At 39.9% G+C, this 18,349-nt stretch overlaps 1 protein-coding gene and 1 long non-coding RNA gene across 2 annotated transcripts; one reads left to right on the forward strand and one right to left on the reverse strand.

Moving 5' to 3' along the window:
* The first annotated feature begins 486 nt into the window (after positions 1-486).
* LOC140252200 (uncharacterized) lies at positions 487-13,588 on the forward strand. The gene is made up of 6 exons (XR_011903573.1): positions 487-610; positions 2,556-2,725; positions 6,001-6,111; positions 11,617-11,751; positions 11,989-12,087; positions 12,439-13,588. It is a non-coding gene; the product is annotated as an uncharacterized lncRNA (long non-coding RNA).
* Positions 8,391-15,637, reverse strand: NPY5R (neuropeptide Y receptor Y5). The gene is made up of 2 exons (XM_072335130.1): positions 15,502-15,637; positions 8,391-10,109 (listed from the first exon to the last, which is right to left on the reverse strand). Exon 2 carries the CDS (start codon positions 10,098-10,100, stop codon positions 8,769-8,771), a length of 1,332 nt encoding a protein of 443 aa, XP_072191231.1. The 5' UTR covers positions 10,101-10,109; positions 15,502-15,637; the 3' UTR covers positions 8,391-8,768.
* Positions 15,638-18,349: the final 2,712 nt, after the last annotated feature.

Here is an 18,349-nt window from a genome sequence, read left to right on the forward strand (position 1 = left end):
TGAAGGGAATGGGGAGATACTCTCTGAAATAACTTTAGATTCTCACTGGGGTGATACAACTGGAAGAACTGATCTGAAACATCTGTCTGCTGAGGAAGTATTAATACAAAGAAAATTGTTATCCACTGTGTGAGGCTCATTCTTTTGGAAACTTTCATTTGTGCTCTTTTTCTTCTGCAAAGGAGCATTATTTTTGTAGGGAAATCGAGCTGCCTTTTCTTATTAACTCTTGATCACTGCTGTGTGAACTCTCACAAATACGCTTTTTACCTTTGCTAAGTTGTTTGTTTTTCCCACTTTCATGTGACTTTAAGGTACTTAAGTTGTTTTTAGCGGTGCTGACAGATGTCGAAGTATTTCAAAAAACATCCACTCGTATTCTTATCTAATCGTGCTGCCACTATTAAAAAGTCAACGGATTATAACATTGAAAGCTCTAAACACAATCCTCTTTTACAGCAGGCATCCACCCCCGGTCCACAAGCGGCAGCTGCTGGGCGATAAATTGCAGCCACCAGCAGAGGTCCCCCGCAGCTTGCTGCTGGCAGCGCAGCCAGCGGCTGGAGAGGCGGAGCTGGGGAAGAGTCCTGCAGCACCTGCGTTAGATCAGGTAATGTTCTTTTGTGCTTTGCTTACCGAAATGATAGCTTCAAACTTCAGAAAATCACTCTCGGTTTTACTGAGACGTGAAAATGAAGGATGCTGAGGTAGCTATTGCAACTTGGATTCGTTTCTTCCTCTATAAGGCTGTCAAATATTGCATTTGAACAGTATGGCAGTAGTCATGTTTATAAGCAGCATGATATGTAGACATGAAGGTCAACAGTGCAATGCTTGCTTTTGCCAAGGAAAGGGAATTCTGTGATTCTGTGAAATCACATTAAACACCCCACAATGAAGGGACTTCATAAGTCCTTTCCCTTTCCTTGGCAAAAGCAAGCATTGCACTGTTGACCTTCATGTCTACATAAATGATTTCATCATTGTTAGGGAGATACAGGAAAATGAATAGAAATGTATGGCTCATATAGGAAACAGGACCCTTCGTATATTGTTTATCTTTTTTTATTGCTGTCCCTTGTATCATGAAGATAAATGTATACCGGGATACAAGCACAGAATCAGCCAACTCCTTCCAGTACCCGAAGGGGGGCTACAGGAAAAACAGGGGGGTCTTTCTATTAGGGCATGCATCAATGAGATGAGAGGAGATGGCTTTAAACTGGAAGAGGGTAGACTTAGACTGGACATTAGGAAGCAATTCTGTCCTGTGAGGGTGGTGAGACACTGGAACAGGCTGCCCATTGAGAGTGTGGATGCCCTCTCCCTGGAGGTTTTTGAGGCCAGGCTGGATGGGGCTGTGGGCAACCTGGTCTAAGGGAGGGTGTCCCTGTGTGTAGCAGGGGGCTGAAACTATGTGATCCTAAAGGGTCCTTCCAAGCCAAGCAATTCTATGATTCTTATTATACAACTTATTTTTTGGAAATAAATACAGTGAATGCTGTTGCACAAATTGTGTAGTGGATGCTGTCTTCATTTCTGCTTTAAACAAAATAAAGCAAGGTTATTTGTGTGTCTAATGATAATTAGGTGAACTCTGCCTTTTAGTTATTGTTTATTGTTATAAATTACAGGTTTTGTTCTGCTTGCAATCTACTGTGAGCATTAGCCTATGAACTTCTTTCATGGAAAGTAGAAATCATTTTATTACAATGCATGCAGTCAGTAATAGAAGGAAATAAACTATAATTTATATTGATCTTTAAACAAAAGCTTTTTCTACTTTGTTCTTTCTTGGTGCTCTTGGTCAAAAAAATTCTTAGTACAGTCATTTAAAATAAAATTTTATAATTAACTTTTATAATTAAAGAGACAAATCAGAAGTTCTATTTCAGCAAAAGATCTGCCAGACTGTGGAAAATAAGCCTTTACTTTTCAGTTGAAAAAAGTCAATTAGCTATGCTGAAGCATTCCTATCGCTTGTTAGGAGTAGCTTGATCTATTCAACTTCTCATTTTGACAGATGTACTACTTTGATTTTTTTGGTAGTGTTACTCTCATTAATTATTCTCAAGGTAGTAATTCAACAAAATCTTTTATCAGGACCAGACCTACTGTGGCATGTAATGAGCCAACAAGAAATAGAGGGAATACCTGCAGAGCCAGAGTAGCTTGGTCTCAAATCGGTGTTCCAGTGTGAAGGCCCTTGGGTCAGAGGATACAGCAGACTTTCCATTCATTGTGTTAAAATTGATGTGTCTTATTAGAAGAAAATCAGCAAAGCAGATAACCAACATTATATTACTTTTTTTTTTTTTTTTTTTATTTTATTTTTTTCCCAGACATTATTAAGGCCATAGAAGCCTGGATGCATTAAGTTAATCAGCTTGTCCTGCACTGACAGATTTCTTCATTTCATCTTTGAAATGTGATTCCTCATTTTCACTCCAAAGAGTCCATCACAAATGTCTTTTACAGCTTTCTGGTATGTTTTAGGTGATTTCAGAAGAAGGAAAATACACACTGGAGAGTTTATAATTTCATTCCTTTTTCAGTCATCATCTCCTCTCTTTTGTGAAAGGAACAGCACTTGAGGACCACTGCTGATGCAGGCGTGTGACAACGTGCAACGATGAGATGTGTTGTGTGCCCAGAGAGCTAGTGGGATCTAATGTGACATTAATGGCCTCGGAGTACTTCTGAAGACTGGATTCTTACAGAAGCAGTAAGAGTTCAACTGTATCCTGACTGAGCTTTACTCACCAAATAATCTTAAGAAATTATTGCAAGTAGAGCATATTTGCAATTCAGTTCTGCCATAGGAATAAAACTATTAACTTCACCCATTATGATGTGCAGTGAGGATCAGAGGAAGCTATATTATCTGAAATGTGCTCTGATAATCTAGGATATTAATTGAGAGAATGTATCATCAAGGATTCAAACAATTACCTTTGTGGGATGTGTGTTGGAACTGATGGAGCCTTAAAAAACAGCTAATTGTTTTGCCTGTATTGAGTTCCAGTAGTTACATAAAAATGAATTTAATTTTCCTGCCGTGAACAGCTTGCACTTCTCACAGTTGTGCTAACACCACAAAAATAGAAGAAAAAAACAGCAGAAAGTGAAGACTTAGACTGCATGCAGATCTCTTGTGTAGCTCTTTAACCTCCAGGCCAAGAGGCCAATATCCTTATGAGTACTAAATGAATCCTAGTTAGGTGGAGATCCTCAAAAAGCTAAGAGAATGACTAGCATTTAAATGAGTAAGACTATCGTCTCTCTCAAACTAAGGAGATCCAGATGTTAATTATGAAGAGACACTTCTTGCAGGGATGTTATCTCCTTGCTTAGCTCTTTTTCTAGTAATAACCAACCTGTGCTCCTCCCACCACCCCAAACAAAACAGCACAAAACAAAAACCATGAACAGTTTTATAGTTAAAATTACTACTAACAATCTGTTTTGGAGTTTGTGTCTTTCTGGTTCCCACTGAGTATGAAGAAATTAGTATCTGTGGAACTGTTTGGCCAGTGCCAAGTTACTCCTCTGAAGAAACTTTGCGCTAGACGTAGCCTGAAAAGTCCTTTTGTACACTGCTTTGTTCACATGGACAGGAATGTTTCCTGCTAAAAATGTCAGACTAGTGTGGCATTCAAGTAATAGAGATATCCTTCTCCTGTTAATATAAAGCAAACATTTTATTAACTGGACATAAGAGCAGAGCCAGTGTACTTCAGTCTTGAATGTCAAATTACTACTCTGCTAATTTCCCAGAGGAGTGCTTTTAAGCCTTATTATTAAATGGATCATCATAAAAATTTGACAAGGGCATAAGGAAGTGTTCGTATTTATCCGAAAGAACTAAATTTGAATTGTGACAATGTTATCTTGTCTTGTATTTCCTAATACTAGTTTCTAATGGGGAAAAAAAAGTATTTCAAAGGTTTTGGAATATTTCTCTTCAAAACCAAGTAAGATTAATTAAAAATATTTTGTAGTTAAATTATTCACAGCAGTGATGCTAGTTGTACCATTAATGCACAGCTTAGCTTTTTAGAAAAGACTATGACTACATCTTCCTGTCACTAGTAGTTTTCTTTCTGGGGAAATAATATTTGTGACAAAGTATGTGTCAAAATCAATGGGTATTTCTTCCAAGAACATGCTGTATTTTTACAACAAAATGAGGCAGAGTTTGTTGAGGAGACCAGGAGGTCATGATAACCTTTGGAGTATAGCAGATGTTACTATTTTTTTTCTGAGACTGCAGAGTTTTAAGGTGCTGTGCTTAGACTTGCCAATTTAGATAACATCATACCACAGTATGACAGAGATCATCTTAATGGCATAGAACAGCACAGTCCGAACAATCACAGGGCAAAACTGCCCTTATCGAATGGTTGGAAAGAAAATGCTTGTACTTTAAAGAAACAGTTAGAGAGGGGTACAGACATGTGTACACATTCATTTATCACTTGTCATTTCCTAACATTCCAAAACTTGTAATAGGCTTCCTGGTCGTATGTGGGAGTAACAGTTCAGTCATGTCAGGGGCAGGCACCTCATAAGGGTCTGTTTTGGCTGTATTCCTTTGTCACTAGCACAGTATAGCTAGCTAGTCTTAGCAAAAATATGTTTTGTTGTTTTCTCTTTTCTGACTTTCATTTTTCTTCCTATCAAAAATCACTTTAATTGAAAATGAACAAAAACAGCAGCTCTGTCTGCTTTCATTGGAATGGCAACACTTAACCAATTACACGAGTATCCAAACCAATCAATTTCAGGAGTCTGCATTACGTAGAACATGTAGTGTGCCTTAGAAAGTAAGGTTTGTTTGTTTCTCATGCAGAAGTATATAAAAAATATTAAGTAAAAGAAAAATCTGATCTTAGAGATTACAAATGATGTATCATGCTCAAAGATTGTCCCCAATTTTATCTAATAATCTTGATAAATGAATTCCATAAGTATCATGATTTTATATAGTTACTTCAGCGTTTGAGGGCAGAAAAAGAAGAGGCCTGTCTTGCACCAGAACCACTGCATTAAGGCTTTTCTTGGGCTTATTTTTCTTTTTTTACTTGGAGACACTATCTGTATATTTTATTGCTAGGACTTTTAATAATAAATTGCATAGGCATTGTTTGGCTTTCATCAAATTCAAAGGATAAGTTCCTGGATTCAACGATATTTATGAAGGATGTATTTCTGCAGGCTATGATGTTTATGGCTGTTTATTTTTTATGCTGCACTGATAGATATTGGGTCTGCAGTGAAAAAATGCCTTTTTTTTTCTTCCAGAAGTGCAGTGATAGATGATGGAACCCCAGGGTTTACAGAAGGGCTGTGTGATCTATTAGTAATATTTAGGTAACATTAATTATCACAAACATCGGTGCAGAGGAAAGTTTCCATGCCACCTATACTATTACTCATAAGGAGAGCTGGTGCCTGTCTCAGCATGATTGGTAGTGGAGAATTTTTTTTCCTTATTGTGCTCCTCTTCTTGGTTCTGCCACACCTTCAGGGTAGTGATTTATTTTTCAATCCTCAGGAGTTCACACTGCTGGAAAGGAAACATCACATTATGAGCTTCCAGGAGCAGGGTGACATGTCTACAAAGGCTGCAGCCACCAGGGAATACAGTGGCAACATAGTTCTCCTTTCTGTTTCTACAGTGAAGTGCTGTTTCTCTGCTGTCTGCTCCTCAGTGGCTGCTGTCCTTCCTACCCAGAGCTGGTGCTCCTTGCCATCTGATCAAGGCACTGCCTAATAGGACTGCAGCTGATGCAGATACGTGGGATATATACCTCTGCCTCAGCCACAGTTGTCATAGTACTCTGGAGGACCACAGTGGCTCCAATCTCTTCCCCTATATGAGTATACTATAGTGTCATTTTTCATTACAGTAGTAATTGTTCAATAGTAGTTTAACTGGGCCAAGGACTGGGGATTTAATGTGCTGTTTGAAGACTGATTATGTGCTTTGTTTTCTAGCATATTTGTGTATGTACCTGCCTACCTACATAGAAGAACAATACCATTCTCATGAAGGTGCTGCTGGACGCTGTGCTGAGATGCATCTTCCCATGATCTACAGATATGCAGGTAGGAGACAGCATCATGCTGCCAGTCACTGTTGTACATGGAACGTGTAGGAGCACTTGCTTCAGCTTCACCTGGCTCAGGACCACTCAACAAGTGTGAGGGTAGGGAGGATCCTTGTATTTTGAATTTCTCCTGAGATCGAGCTATACTGGCTGCTGAAGGAAGACAGAAGGTAGAAAAAATATTTTATTTTTATCTAACATGTCAGAGGAAGGATAGTGACATTTTGGAGATGTCAAACTCCAATGATTATGATTCTTGGGTAAATAAAAAGTAAACACATTCTCCCACCACTGATTATAAACAGATTTTTAGACATCAAAGGAATATAGAAGTTCACTAGTTGTCTTCATTTAATTTCCTACTGCCAAACTACAATTTCATGTTTTGATCAGTGTAAACAGTGGGGACACAGATATTTACTCCATCCAGGCAAATGGAAGGTGCTCTTATAAAATCACCAGCATGCAGACTAATCTTTATGAGCCTCTGAAACTAGACAAAGGACTTATTCAAATGCTAGGATGTTTCTGTGTGTCATACACAGTAAAAGTGAATAGAATTCGAACTGAAAAGAGTCATTATTGAATAAAACATTACATTATAGAAAAAGTCCTAAATGTACCAGGAAAAAAAAATGGTTGAAACTCTGAAAGTATATAAAGAAATGAAGAAATTAACTGTAAATAGCAAGTCAGAAGGAAAATAACAGTAAAAAATAATAATATAATAAAATATATTAAAATAAACCTGGAATAAATAGTAGAAGATGAAATGATGCAACTCCCTTCTTACAGCATTTGGTTACATTACAGGGTAAAATAAAATTAAATGACACATCACAATGACAAGGAAATGTGTGGAGGCAAGTTGGGCATAATTTGCTGTAACTTTTATAAAACTGCATCCTTGTGTTCTCAGTGAGGATTAAGGATTTTTTTTTTTACTTAGGTTTACCTAACAAGAATAACCATGAGTATTTTCAAATTAAACAGTTCTAAACTTTTAAAAAGCTATTTAGAATGTCTTGTTTCAATATCCTGCACTGTTTGTACTCTATAAAATGACATGCTGTAGGTTGTTAGGAGATAATAATCTGCAAAATGCCGTAGTCGGTGTCCAGGCAGAAACTATTTAAGTGTATCACTAGTGAAAACAAAGAACAGATTGGGTTACTGGGAACCAGACTTCAGGGAAGTACCATAATGACAGAAACTATGATATTACCAACTAGTATGTGATAATCTCCTTACCCAATGACAGCCTATGTCTTAAAGGTCTCAAAACTGTAACATTAGAATAATTTGAGTGTTCCTTCAAATAAAAGAATCGCTTCCACTTCTGATGAATATCTGGAAAGAAAGTATCCCAAAGCAAAAAATAAGTAAATAAAAAATCATAAGCTTTCCCATCCATCTGTTCACAAAAATAACAACTTCATTTTTCAGTCTGGAAATGCTATACTAAAGATACCATCAGATTGGGAATTCAAACGGAGAAAAAGAAAGAATCACCACCTAGACATGGGGAGAAGTTTGACAGCTGAAAACTCAAGAGTTGAGGTTTTGTACATTTACTGAACCCTGAGGGCAGAGGTGGGTTATGAAATTAAGAGTAGCCCATGGGAAATATATGTGTATATATAGATTTTTTTTTCCCATTTCTGCTGTGAAATGTATTATGACTTAGGGAAGATGTGTGTGATTTAACTGTGGAAGAAAAAAGACCAATCTGGTTAAAAAGAAGATGATAAAGGAGGGCTGAAAGTATGTGCACATGGGCAGGTGTATCTTGAAGCTGTTGACCTAAAGCAAAAGGATTATCTATGATGAAGTGCATCAAGATTTTGCTTTCGGGCAAAAGAAATTTTCTTTTTCCATTATCAGTTTCTTAGATAATGAAGTCTTACTCTGATCAGAAATGTGCTACTTGTTCATGGGAGCCATTAGTGCAAACACAAAGGTATAGCTATACATTATGTTCAAGCCTGGCTGAAAATTCCATAAAATGACAAGGCAGAATGAAAATTAGCTAAGGTAATCAGAGATAAATTGTATTGGGTAAACAGAGTGAGACAGAAACAATCTCAATGATAATAACTGCCCTCAAACTCATTCCAGGGAATGGGGAAACCTGGGAAGAAGCAGCAAAAGATGGTGGGAACGTATTGCAAAATATGTGTTAAACAGCAAGGGAAAAATGTTTTCCTAGTCCCATCCAGAAACAGGCTTTCTATTAATTTAGAAAACAGTCAAAGTTGGCACTGAAGTAGTCTCAACTAGTAACTTAGTAAAATATGTGTATTTTATTATAATTAGATGTATGACTGTTAATAGTCAAGGTATTCTCACATTTATGACTCATATTTTGTATATTTCTTAAGTACAGACTGGCAATATTTCAGGTAATGAAATCTGTACTCTGATTTTGTACACTGGGCATGACTTCCTATGTGTAACAGATTGAATAACATTATAATACACTCAGACAGTCTAGCCAATGCAAGAAATACATGCAGCCTTAGAACAACCCATTCAAGTGAGACGCTACTAATCACAACCAAATCAGACTAATTAAGCTTAATACAGTTCATATAGCTATATGCATTAGCATGCACGAAAGTCAAATTTCTTTATTTTATCTTGAGGCTCATAAAATTAAAGTATTTGGCAACATGGAAAAAGGGACATTAAATCAGCTTTTATGCTGTTGTTAAGGAACCCATAGAGGATGGGATTCAAGCAGCAGGACATCATGCCAAGTAAATGACATATGCAATACACTAATTTAAAATGTCTATTAGAAATGAGAGTGGCATTAAAATCTGTCACAATGTGGAAGAGGTGAAGAGGCATCCAACTAAAACCAAAAACTAGGATTAGCACTGTCAGTCTGCAAAACACTCGCCTGGATCTTGTTTTAATTCTGATGATGGACTGGGATACTGTAATCATGTCCTGGATCTCTGTATTTTCCTCTGGTTTCATCTCAAAACAGATAGGTACACCTGGGATGAACTTGCTAGAGGAAGAAAGCTGGCTTTTTTCTGTGCCAGAGGTTTCTGGGAGGTCTCTGAAATCAGCATCATGACGCTGCCTTAAAATAGCTGGCATCACAGTTGATGTTTTTTTGCTGTACCTTCTGTGGTGCTTTCGGACCAGGGCGCAGCTCCAGCTGGCGTGGCTGGAGGGCTGTGCCTCAGTGCCCACGCTCTTGGATGGGTGAAGCGTGAGGTTTATCATCTCATTTTCTTGGAACTTGCCCTCTTTGCTGGACAGCCGGGAACCTACACTCCTGCAGACACTGGTGTGACTAGCAGTTAAGCATACCAGTGGCAGTATGTACTGCATGAGCAGTAAGGATATGGTAAAGGCAATTCTGTATGAGTCAGAAGGCCATGACTCAATACACAAGAGCCTGTTCTCCAGTGTTTCTAAACTGAGGGTTTTGTGGAGGTCCACGATCTTGTGGAAAACTGGAAGAGGGGAGCAAATGGCACAGCCAACAGCCCAAATGATAAGTATTAAGAAGTAGCCATGTTTTGCTGTTAAGTTGCTGGAGAGGGGATATTTTATCATACGGTATCTGACTGCAGCAATAGATATTAGCATTAAAGTTGAAACTAGAACGGATGTACATTGGAGGAAGGGCATTATGTGGCACATGACTGTGCCAAACATCCACCGGTCAAGCAGGACAGACGTCAGCGTGAAAGGAGAACAAAACAGCACGACTAAGATGTCAGAAAAGGCCAAGTTACCGATGAGAATGTTTATTATTGTCTTCTGCTTGCGTTTTGTTAGAGCTGTTAGTACAAGCAGGTTTCCCACAAAGCCAGCCAGACTTATAAGTGTGTACAGCCCAATAAGAAAGTACTGTATGTCATCGACACTGCTCTTGTAGTCCTCCCAGGCAGAAAAGTTCTTTGTAATAGCAGAAGTGTTCTTGGTAGGTGTCCTGTTGGTATAGTCTTTGAATCCTAAATCCATTTTATAGTCCTGTTTAGAACAAGAAAGGCATTGATTAGCAACTGAAGGAAATATACTGACGTACAGTAGACTGTACAAAACTGTGATTTTACTTTGTATCACCTTAATACAAGTGAATTAATAGAGGTGTTATTATGCTGTAATGCAATGGCATAATTTCAGGTTAATGCAAATTCCTTTGGTAGGTTTTATCATATGGCATCTAGTGCACCTAGATCTAGTAGCTGGCTGCTCATATCAAAGTCCTGGGGAGGGACTTTTTATAAGGGCAGGTAGTGACAGGATGAGGGAAAATTGCTTTAAACTGGAAGAGGGTAGATTTAGATTAGATATTGGGAAGAAATTCTTTCCTGTGAGGGTAGTGAGACACTAGAACAGGTTGTCTAGCAAGGGTGTGGATGTCCCCTCCCTGGAAGCATTCAAGGCCAGGCTGGATGGGGCTGTGGGTAACCTGGTTTAGTGGGAGGTGTCCCTGTCTATTGGAGGGGGGTAGGAACTAGGTGATCTTAAAGGTCCCTTCCAACTCAAAACATTCTATGATTTGACAATTGCAACTTTAAAGATTGGCATTATGAAGCTGGTTTTTAGCTATTCTTCACTATAGACCATATTGTCAGGCTTTTTGTGAAGGAACAGTTAGCTACAGAAGCAATCCATTTACAGTCAGTGAGATTACTCATGTGAATAACAGCTCATTGATGTGAGTAAGGAAATTACAACTACCATCTGGGTATGTGCCTAGTCATTACATGACAGCAAAATATAATGAGAGCACCTGAAAACATATGAAGTTTTGACATATGTTAGCAACTGCAGTAGCATTTCTTACCTTGCTAGTAGAAAATTGAAACAAAGTAGGTAAGAGCTTTCAAAGATGATCAGTTTCTAGGGAGATCTACTGTCAGCGCCCCAGGATGGAATTCCTAATATGGTGCATATACCAGCCATCCTCTACAAAGTATTGAACATATTTTAACTAGGACTCATGCAGAAGGGAAAACTGTGTCCAAATCACCCAAAGTAATTTCACTTAATACTGAGACTGTGGTTTGTACTACATGCAAACCCCACCCAATCATTAAAAAATTTAAGGAATCGCTAAGTATTCAGCACAAAATTGGCTAACATTGAATCCTAGCTCAGCACAAAGTTATTCCACATACAGAATCTTGATGTGATTAGTCTTCATTTTAGAGGAAAGAGAAAAACAGTCAAATTCAGTTCAAAATGCCGGTTTAACTTAAAAACCTGCTTATATAGATTTCTTAAGTATAAATCCCCCTATTTGCCAGCATCCTGTCCTAGCTTAATGTTTAGAAATCTTAAGACAAAGATCAAAACAAAACCAAAATACACATTTTTAGGAAATGGCTAATTTATTTTTTCCTTTTGAGGAAAGAGCTGAATTTGGCAACAAAAAAAGGTAGGTCTCCTTGGGAATGCAGCTGTTCCCAGTAGACTGTATCATGCAGTCTTCAAAGAACAGTAACAATATTGATTTCCTCTACACTTGCAGCTGTGCTCCTTCCTTTAAACCACCAGTTGTAAGCTCCCACTACCTGCTGCCACTGGGGAACTAAGCCAACCAATGCCCTGGATGAATATTCCCTGACGGTGCTTTGGGATGTAACTTCTGAACCTCTAATCTCAGGTGAGATGAGAAATACTTAAAAATATGAGTAAGATATGGCAGGTTTTCATGCCTTTACTACTGTGTGAGAACTAAGCCTTTCCAGCTTCTCACCATGCTGAGCTGAAGTGCTTTTTAAAAACATCTAAAAGAGATGTAAGCACTGGATGCGTGAATTTACATCATAGAAATATTACAGCCTTACTTGTATGAGCTGATGGTGCTAATGAAAGTGATTTCTGTTTAATTTTTTTCCAGTCTATGGTGAAATAGGGAAAACTCACTTAACAGATGAGTAACGCTATCTGAAACTACCCATGTCTCAACCATCTTTAAAGGAAGCAGACTAAAGACTCTGTAAGTGACCCAATGACTCTCTATTTTAATACTGATATTACCAGCGGTTTTCAGTTTGGTAACATTCTCCTTGTAGAACTCTTACCTAAAAAATTAAATGCTTTTACTTATACATATAATTTTTTTTTGAGTCAGCGTCTCTGCATTGCTAGTAATCATCTGAAAACAATATGATCTGATCTGCACAGAACAGTGACTTTCTCAACCACCTGAAATTTCCTTCAGTTCTCTAAATGTGAGCCAACTTAAGGAGTAAACTAAAGCAAGTCTCTACCTTGGATAAAATACATACCCCTACCTCAGTCTCACGGGATTATGTATCTCGTGTCTTATATATTTCTTTTATTTCAGCATGGAAGATGCATGGCTTTGGATAATGACTGAAGTTTCTGCTGATTTTGGAGTGTGTATGCAGCTGTAACCTGCAGACTCTTTTGATTCCTGAAAGCCATTTCAACTGTACATTGCATTTCCATATGAAATACTACCTAACATTTTCAGAGTGAACAATATCCATTATCTTTGTACAAAAGCATTCATCTTAGCTGAGAAGTGTGCAGGAAAAAACCCTTCCAGCTGAGGAGTTAATAATGAAAAAGCCATTGGCGTAATTCTAGATAATTTTCTTTTTGCTTGCCTTCCTTTTGCCTTCCCTTTCCAGTTTATATCTTGCACAAATGAAGAGGACATCATGAGCTGAACATGTCTTTGACTGCTTGCAGATACGAAACAAAGCAGGAGTTATCTGAGAAAGGGAAATGAACCTTTAGTCAAGAGCTAGACCTGTCCAAATCTTGCTTACTAACCACACAGTCATTTCCTGAGAAGAATAACAAGACAGAGGGAAGGAATCGAGTAGCATCTTGATATTTAAAAAAACACACAAATTCTTACAGTGCTCTTGAGTTGATGAAGCCTTTGAAGGAAGAAGCCATCCATTTATTTTGTTTGCCTATATGTGTGTAACTCTTAGCCAAGAAAGACCATTGTATATTTTCTTGTATTTTAACTGGTATAAGGCTAAAAAAAGCAGAAACTGCAGATGTTTCCTCTCTCTAGGAAACCTGGAGATTGACTGCTTTTAGAATATCTAAAATATAGAATAAAAAATAGAATATCTATTTTTGGTAATGATTAAACTCTCACAGAGTCATATCTGTCCAGAAGTCATACTGAGTAGTGACAATGCACTCTGATACTTCAGTTAAAATAGTAAGTTGATTTAAAATAATAGGCCTCCAAGGACAGTTACGTATGCGTGAAAGTTTTGTTGATCCATGTGCCAAAGCTGCAGTTCCCTACCTAGACCATTTGGGGAAATTGTCATTGACAGGTTTCATCTGCGTGTGGCAAATTATTTAATCTCCTATATTCAATGGGTGTAGTGCTAAGGCTAGTGTAAAGAGCAAAACTTTGTCTGTGTTGTTATACTGGAACATGTTTATTAAATGAAAGTTTACTGGCTTCTTACAAATTTAATTAAAAGACTGTTTGCAGATTCTGTGCATTTCTGCCTTCACTTAAATATCATGCAGTGTGGTTTTAGCTCAGCTGCTAACCATGTTTCTAATGTAATTCTTGACAAAACAGTAAGTATGCTATTTTTTGTTGAAAGCAAAATATTTTGTTTCAAGTGACTTGTTTTAGCAGGAGGTTGGACTAGATAATCTGCAGAGGTCTCTTCTATCCACTGCAATTCTCTTCTTCTTGATTGACATTGAAAGAGCTTCACAGGGGTGCCTATAAGTCCAGGCAGGGATCACCAGCCGTGTCCTGCCCATGCTATGCTGCCTCATGCATGGGGTGAGAGCTGTGTAGGCACCACATGTCCCACAATCCATGAGGAAGGAGCTACCAGCAGCATACATGCCTCCCGTATGTTTGATCTGCAGTCACCAGTCTAACACTAGCATATCAGTGACTTCACAGGGATGTGGATGTTTACTGGCATTTATGCTTAACATAGGTTTCAGTGATATGAGGACTCCTGAAAAGCTCATTGTGGGGAACAGAATTAAACAACGCAGCCTCTTTTGAAAACACTGTCCCCATTTTTGAAGTGTATTTCTACACTGAATGCACTGCAGTGCCCAAGGGTTCTGGTACTCCAGATCAAATTTAATCAGTCTGGAGGTACCCAACTGCAGTTGATCTGCAGTTTGCATTTGACAGGCAGAACTTAAAACTGTTCTCAGTTTTAGCTGAATTAAGATATCAGATAACCTAAAAGAACGTGCTACCTTAATATTTAAAATCTTCCCATTTGTTGTCTTATTCCACTTAAAGCTGCTGTTTAAAATACCAACTCCATAAGCCACCATTCAGCAGAATAATACATGAGCTATTCTGTTTTTTGTTGTTGTTGTTTGGTTTTTTTACATGCTTATGGGGTGATTTTCAATAACATGAAAGTTAGGCAGGCAATCTTGAATTTGCCCTGAAGGCAAATTGCTCTTTTGGAAGATTTTCCTTCAACTCTATGAGTTGTTTATATCAAGGCTTGTTTACAGACATCATCTCCTATCCCACGATATTAATACCCATTGTATTGTACTGGCTGGTGCCAGTACAGTCTGTTCAGTCCGTGTCAGAGTGCCTGCACAGGGCCATTCATCTCCACTGCTGAGCACAATTTATAATCTTGAAAGTCCTTTCTCAACCTTAAAAAATAAGATGTACAAGGAGAAAGCAAAACATGAAACCTTCCTGTGGGCCCTTCTGCCCTTGTCATACAGGAATGTATAGGGAAAAAAAGTCAGTCTTTTTCTTAACTCACACAAGGTTGTACACAGCGAATGAGACAGGCTGTGCCTGCCTGGCCACCGGTGATTAAGGGAAGCACTGACCTGAGAGACGATGCCCTCATCTCAGCACAGACTGAACTGAAAACCCCAAATTGAAACCACTGAAGTCATGCTCACAACAAAGGCTGAAGATCGACAGCAGCTGCTCTTCTCATGCAACAGCACAAGCTGGTCTGGGAACCAGCAGAGTTCTGAAGCCTGACATTACTTCACCAGTCCAAAAAAAATGGGTTTTGGTGCGTGCTAGTGCTGTGCCTCTTTATGTGCCCAACTTAAGCAAGGATTGCAATGCTGGTCTGGAAAAAGAGAACATGGCTTCCAAAAGCAAACCAACCCCATCTAACGAGATTATTTCCGCAGCCCCAAGGAAGCACGGTGCCGAGTAATGAGGGATTAGTCGGGCAGATCAGAAAACTTGCAACGTACTGCAGCACCTTGCGCAAAGGAGAACGGACCAGCCGCGTGCGGGACGGGCTTTGCTTTGTCCCCCCCAAAAAACGTGCCTCTCGAGACTGCCTGGCGCGGTGCCTTCCCTGGGATGGGACGGGACAGGTCTGGCAGCGAAAATCCCCCCGCAAAACTCCGCGCCCCGCGCCGATCTTGCGCTCACCTGCAGCCGCGGGGAAGACGCCCCACGCCTCGGGCTCCGGCGGCGGCTGCGGGCTCATAGCCCCGGGGCTGAGCGCCTCGCCACGCTCCCTCCGAGCCGTTCTGCGCGGCCGCGCATCTTACGCGGGGACAGCGGGAGCGGCGGGTCAGGCCGCGGCACGGCGCGGGGACGTCGCCCCCGGGCAGGCTGCTGCTGGCCGTACTCGCTGCTCTGCCGGCGCTGAGGCTGAGGCTGCCGCGCGGGTGCATTTCGGGAGAGCGTTCCGTGCGGGGCCGGAGCGTGTTATTTCCCTATTGCATGCTATGACAATTAGAGTTTCCATGGAAATACAGTGAGACTGTAAACAAATCCCAGGCTCGACGGTATTGAAGGGATGCGCTCTCTTTTTATCTTTGCTTTCCCCCGCCCTACGCTGTCTGACTTCAGGACACAGCAAAGTGCTTTGCTGTTGTGGGCCATGGGGAGACCTGCCCAGAGCCGAGCTGTCATTGGGAGCTGCCCTGTGCACTTTGCTGTTCCCGTCACCTTAGCTGGAGCTCAGCTTTGGTGGCATTTATCCACCTTTATTTTAGAACAGGTGGGAGGTGATGGATTCCCCCATGTTTTCCACTCTGAGGTGAGTAACTCTGTTTTCCCAGACACAAGTATCTAAATTTGTTCTGGGCCATCAGTGGGAAGGCAGGATGCTTTCCTTGTTTCTTTCTTTAAGTGAACGATATTTTAAAGTCTAAAAATGGTTGGGTATGTCACAGCCCAACAGATGAAAAGTAATTCTGTTGCTTGCACCAGAATCTTCTAGCAAGCAAAGTCGCATTGATCATAGCCCAATTACAGGGCTACTGGAGAACAGAGTGACGTGCGGGTCTCTGGGAGCACAGGTGGCAGAGTGTGACATGGGAATGTAATGACTTTTCCATTTGCCAAGGCACTCCTTAGACAGTTGATATTAACAGAGTACTGCAGAAAAGCTGTCAGTGTAATTAGCCAGTGAAAAAGCGCCCTACACAAAGGTGAACCAGCTGGATCAACCAACTTGTAAAATAGCTTTACAACCCTAAATGTCCAGCTAGATTCCTTATTTAACTGGGTCTTTAAAGTACACATTTTAGGGTGAGTGCTAAGGGAACAATAAATTTCACTCTTCATGGGATGGGCTCAGTATGGCAAAGAAAATCGCATCCCATATTCTTTTCATTTGCTTCTGCACTATTCACCACCCACTGCTCGTGAATCACTGCATGTGCAAGTGGAGCACAGGGAGCTGCCAGGTGGAAGTGACGTGCCAATCCAGCTCATCATTTTAAGACAGCTCTCCTGTTAGTCATAAAGGAGAACTAAATTAATCATTTTTAGGGCCGAGCAGCAGTTCCTAACATTTTTTTTACCATCTTCTCACCTAACACTTGTACTTGGAAAGTTTTCACACTGAAGGTAGAAACCCACCCTGATTCTGACCTGCTGTTTAAGACCATCTTCCAGAGCACCTATTTAGCTGGATGCTCCCTGTTCCAGGGCAGGTTCCCACAGTGCTGACCCTGCTGCCTGACATGGAAGCTCCTTCCTGGAAAGAGAGAAGCTTTAGAGGCACTGAACCTTTCCATGAAAACTGGCTATAGCAAACAGGCATTGCCTTTCAAAAACAAAGAGGCCAACCTGAATTTGCTGGCAAAGCCCACAAATGGGAATTTGCATCCCATAGCTATGACTTACCCAGGATACTATTGTTACTTTGTAAGGTTAAAAAAAACACATTTCCTCTGTGCTGACCATTTCTAAGGCTAATGGTCACCTACTATGGTTTCCCAAGCAATCACCAGAAATTACATGCTTCCTGGTGAAAGCAGTCAGTAAGACAAGTGTTTACTCCTGGAAGCATTTTTGTCTAAGAACAGAATACCTTATTCTTTTCATTGTGTTATTTCAGGAAAGCTCATCAGTCAGCAATGCACTGCACATGTGGACTTTTTCTTCTTCCCTCTTTCCTCCCCCCCATTTTTACCTCAGTCCTGTATATATCACCAGATTTCTCTCAGCTGTATGTGGACAATTAATTGCTGGCACTTGTGTATGTCAGAGGCAATTACTATTCAAGCTATCAGCATTCTTTTCCTTTTTTAGTGGTTGTGAACCTCAGAATTGCCAGTAATACTACTGAATAATAAAATAGGTGATCCTGGGATAGGAAAGGTACTGACATTAGAGACATGTCAGCGCTGGCAACAGATGATGGCACAGGTTCCCTAGGAATTAGCTTCTCTGGGGTTGTTGAAACCATGGAGGAGTCCTTGAATAAGTCAGAGATGATGATGATGATGATGGAGGAGCTGGCAAAGAAAACACCGGTGTATGAGTGGGAGATTTGTGAGTCAGAAGGGCACAGCAGTAAATGCAGGACAGAACTCTGCCATTATAAGGAATACAAATTAATGTTGGCGTGTTTCTTCCCTTGTGCTCCCAAGGGAAATTTATCTTTGAGAATCATCCTAATATCTTTGAAGATTTAGCCTCTAAATGTTAACTGTTGAAGTCATGAAGACTAAAAGCTCCAACTGAATTCATTGAGAACTGATAAATGCCACTGAAAAATCAAGCCCAAATCCACCTAACTTCAAAATTCTGCAGTGTGCAGTTGATTGCCTTGAATCAAAACTTGCTGTGAGTCAGAGTTCAATGTTAATGTAAAGTTTGATGCCAGCAGAGCACCTATCCATCAGCAAGATAGCCTAAAATGGTAGGACGTAACTACTACAGAGTTTGAGGCATTTTGTGAGGTATGTATAAAGCATTCTTATTGGTTGGAACTTTTCCCACACATCAACCCAGCTATTCATAGAACCACTGAATTGTT

This window comes from Excalfactoria chinensis, chromosome 4 (genome assembly GCF_039878825.1).
Source record: "Excalfactoria chinensis isolate bCotChi1 chromosome 4, bCotChi1.hap2, whole genome shotgun sequence".
NCBI lineage: Eukaryota > Metazoa > Chordata > Aves > Galliformes > Phasianidae > Excalfactoria > Excalfactoria chinensis.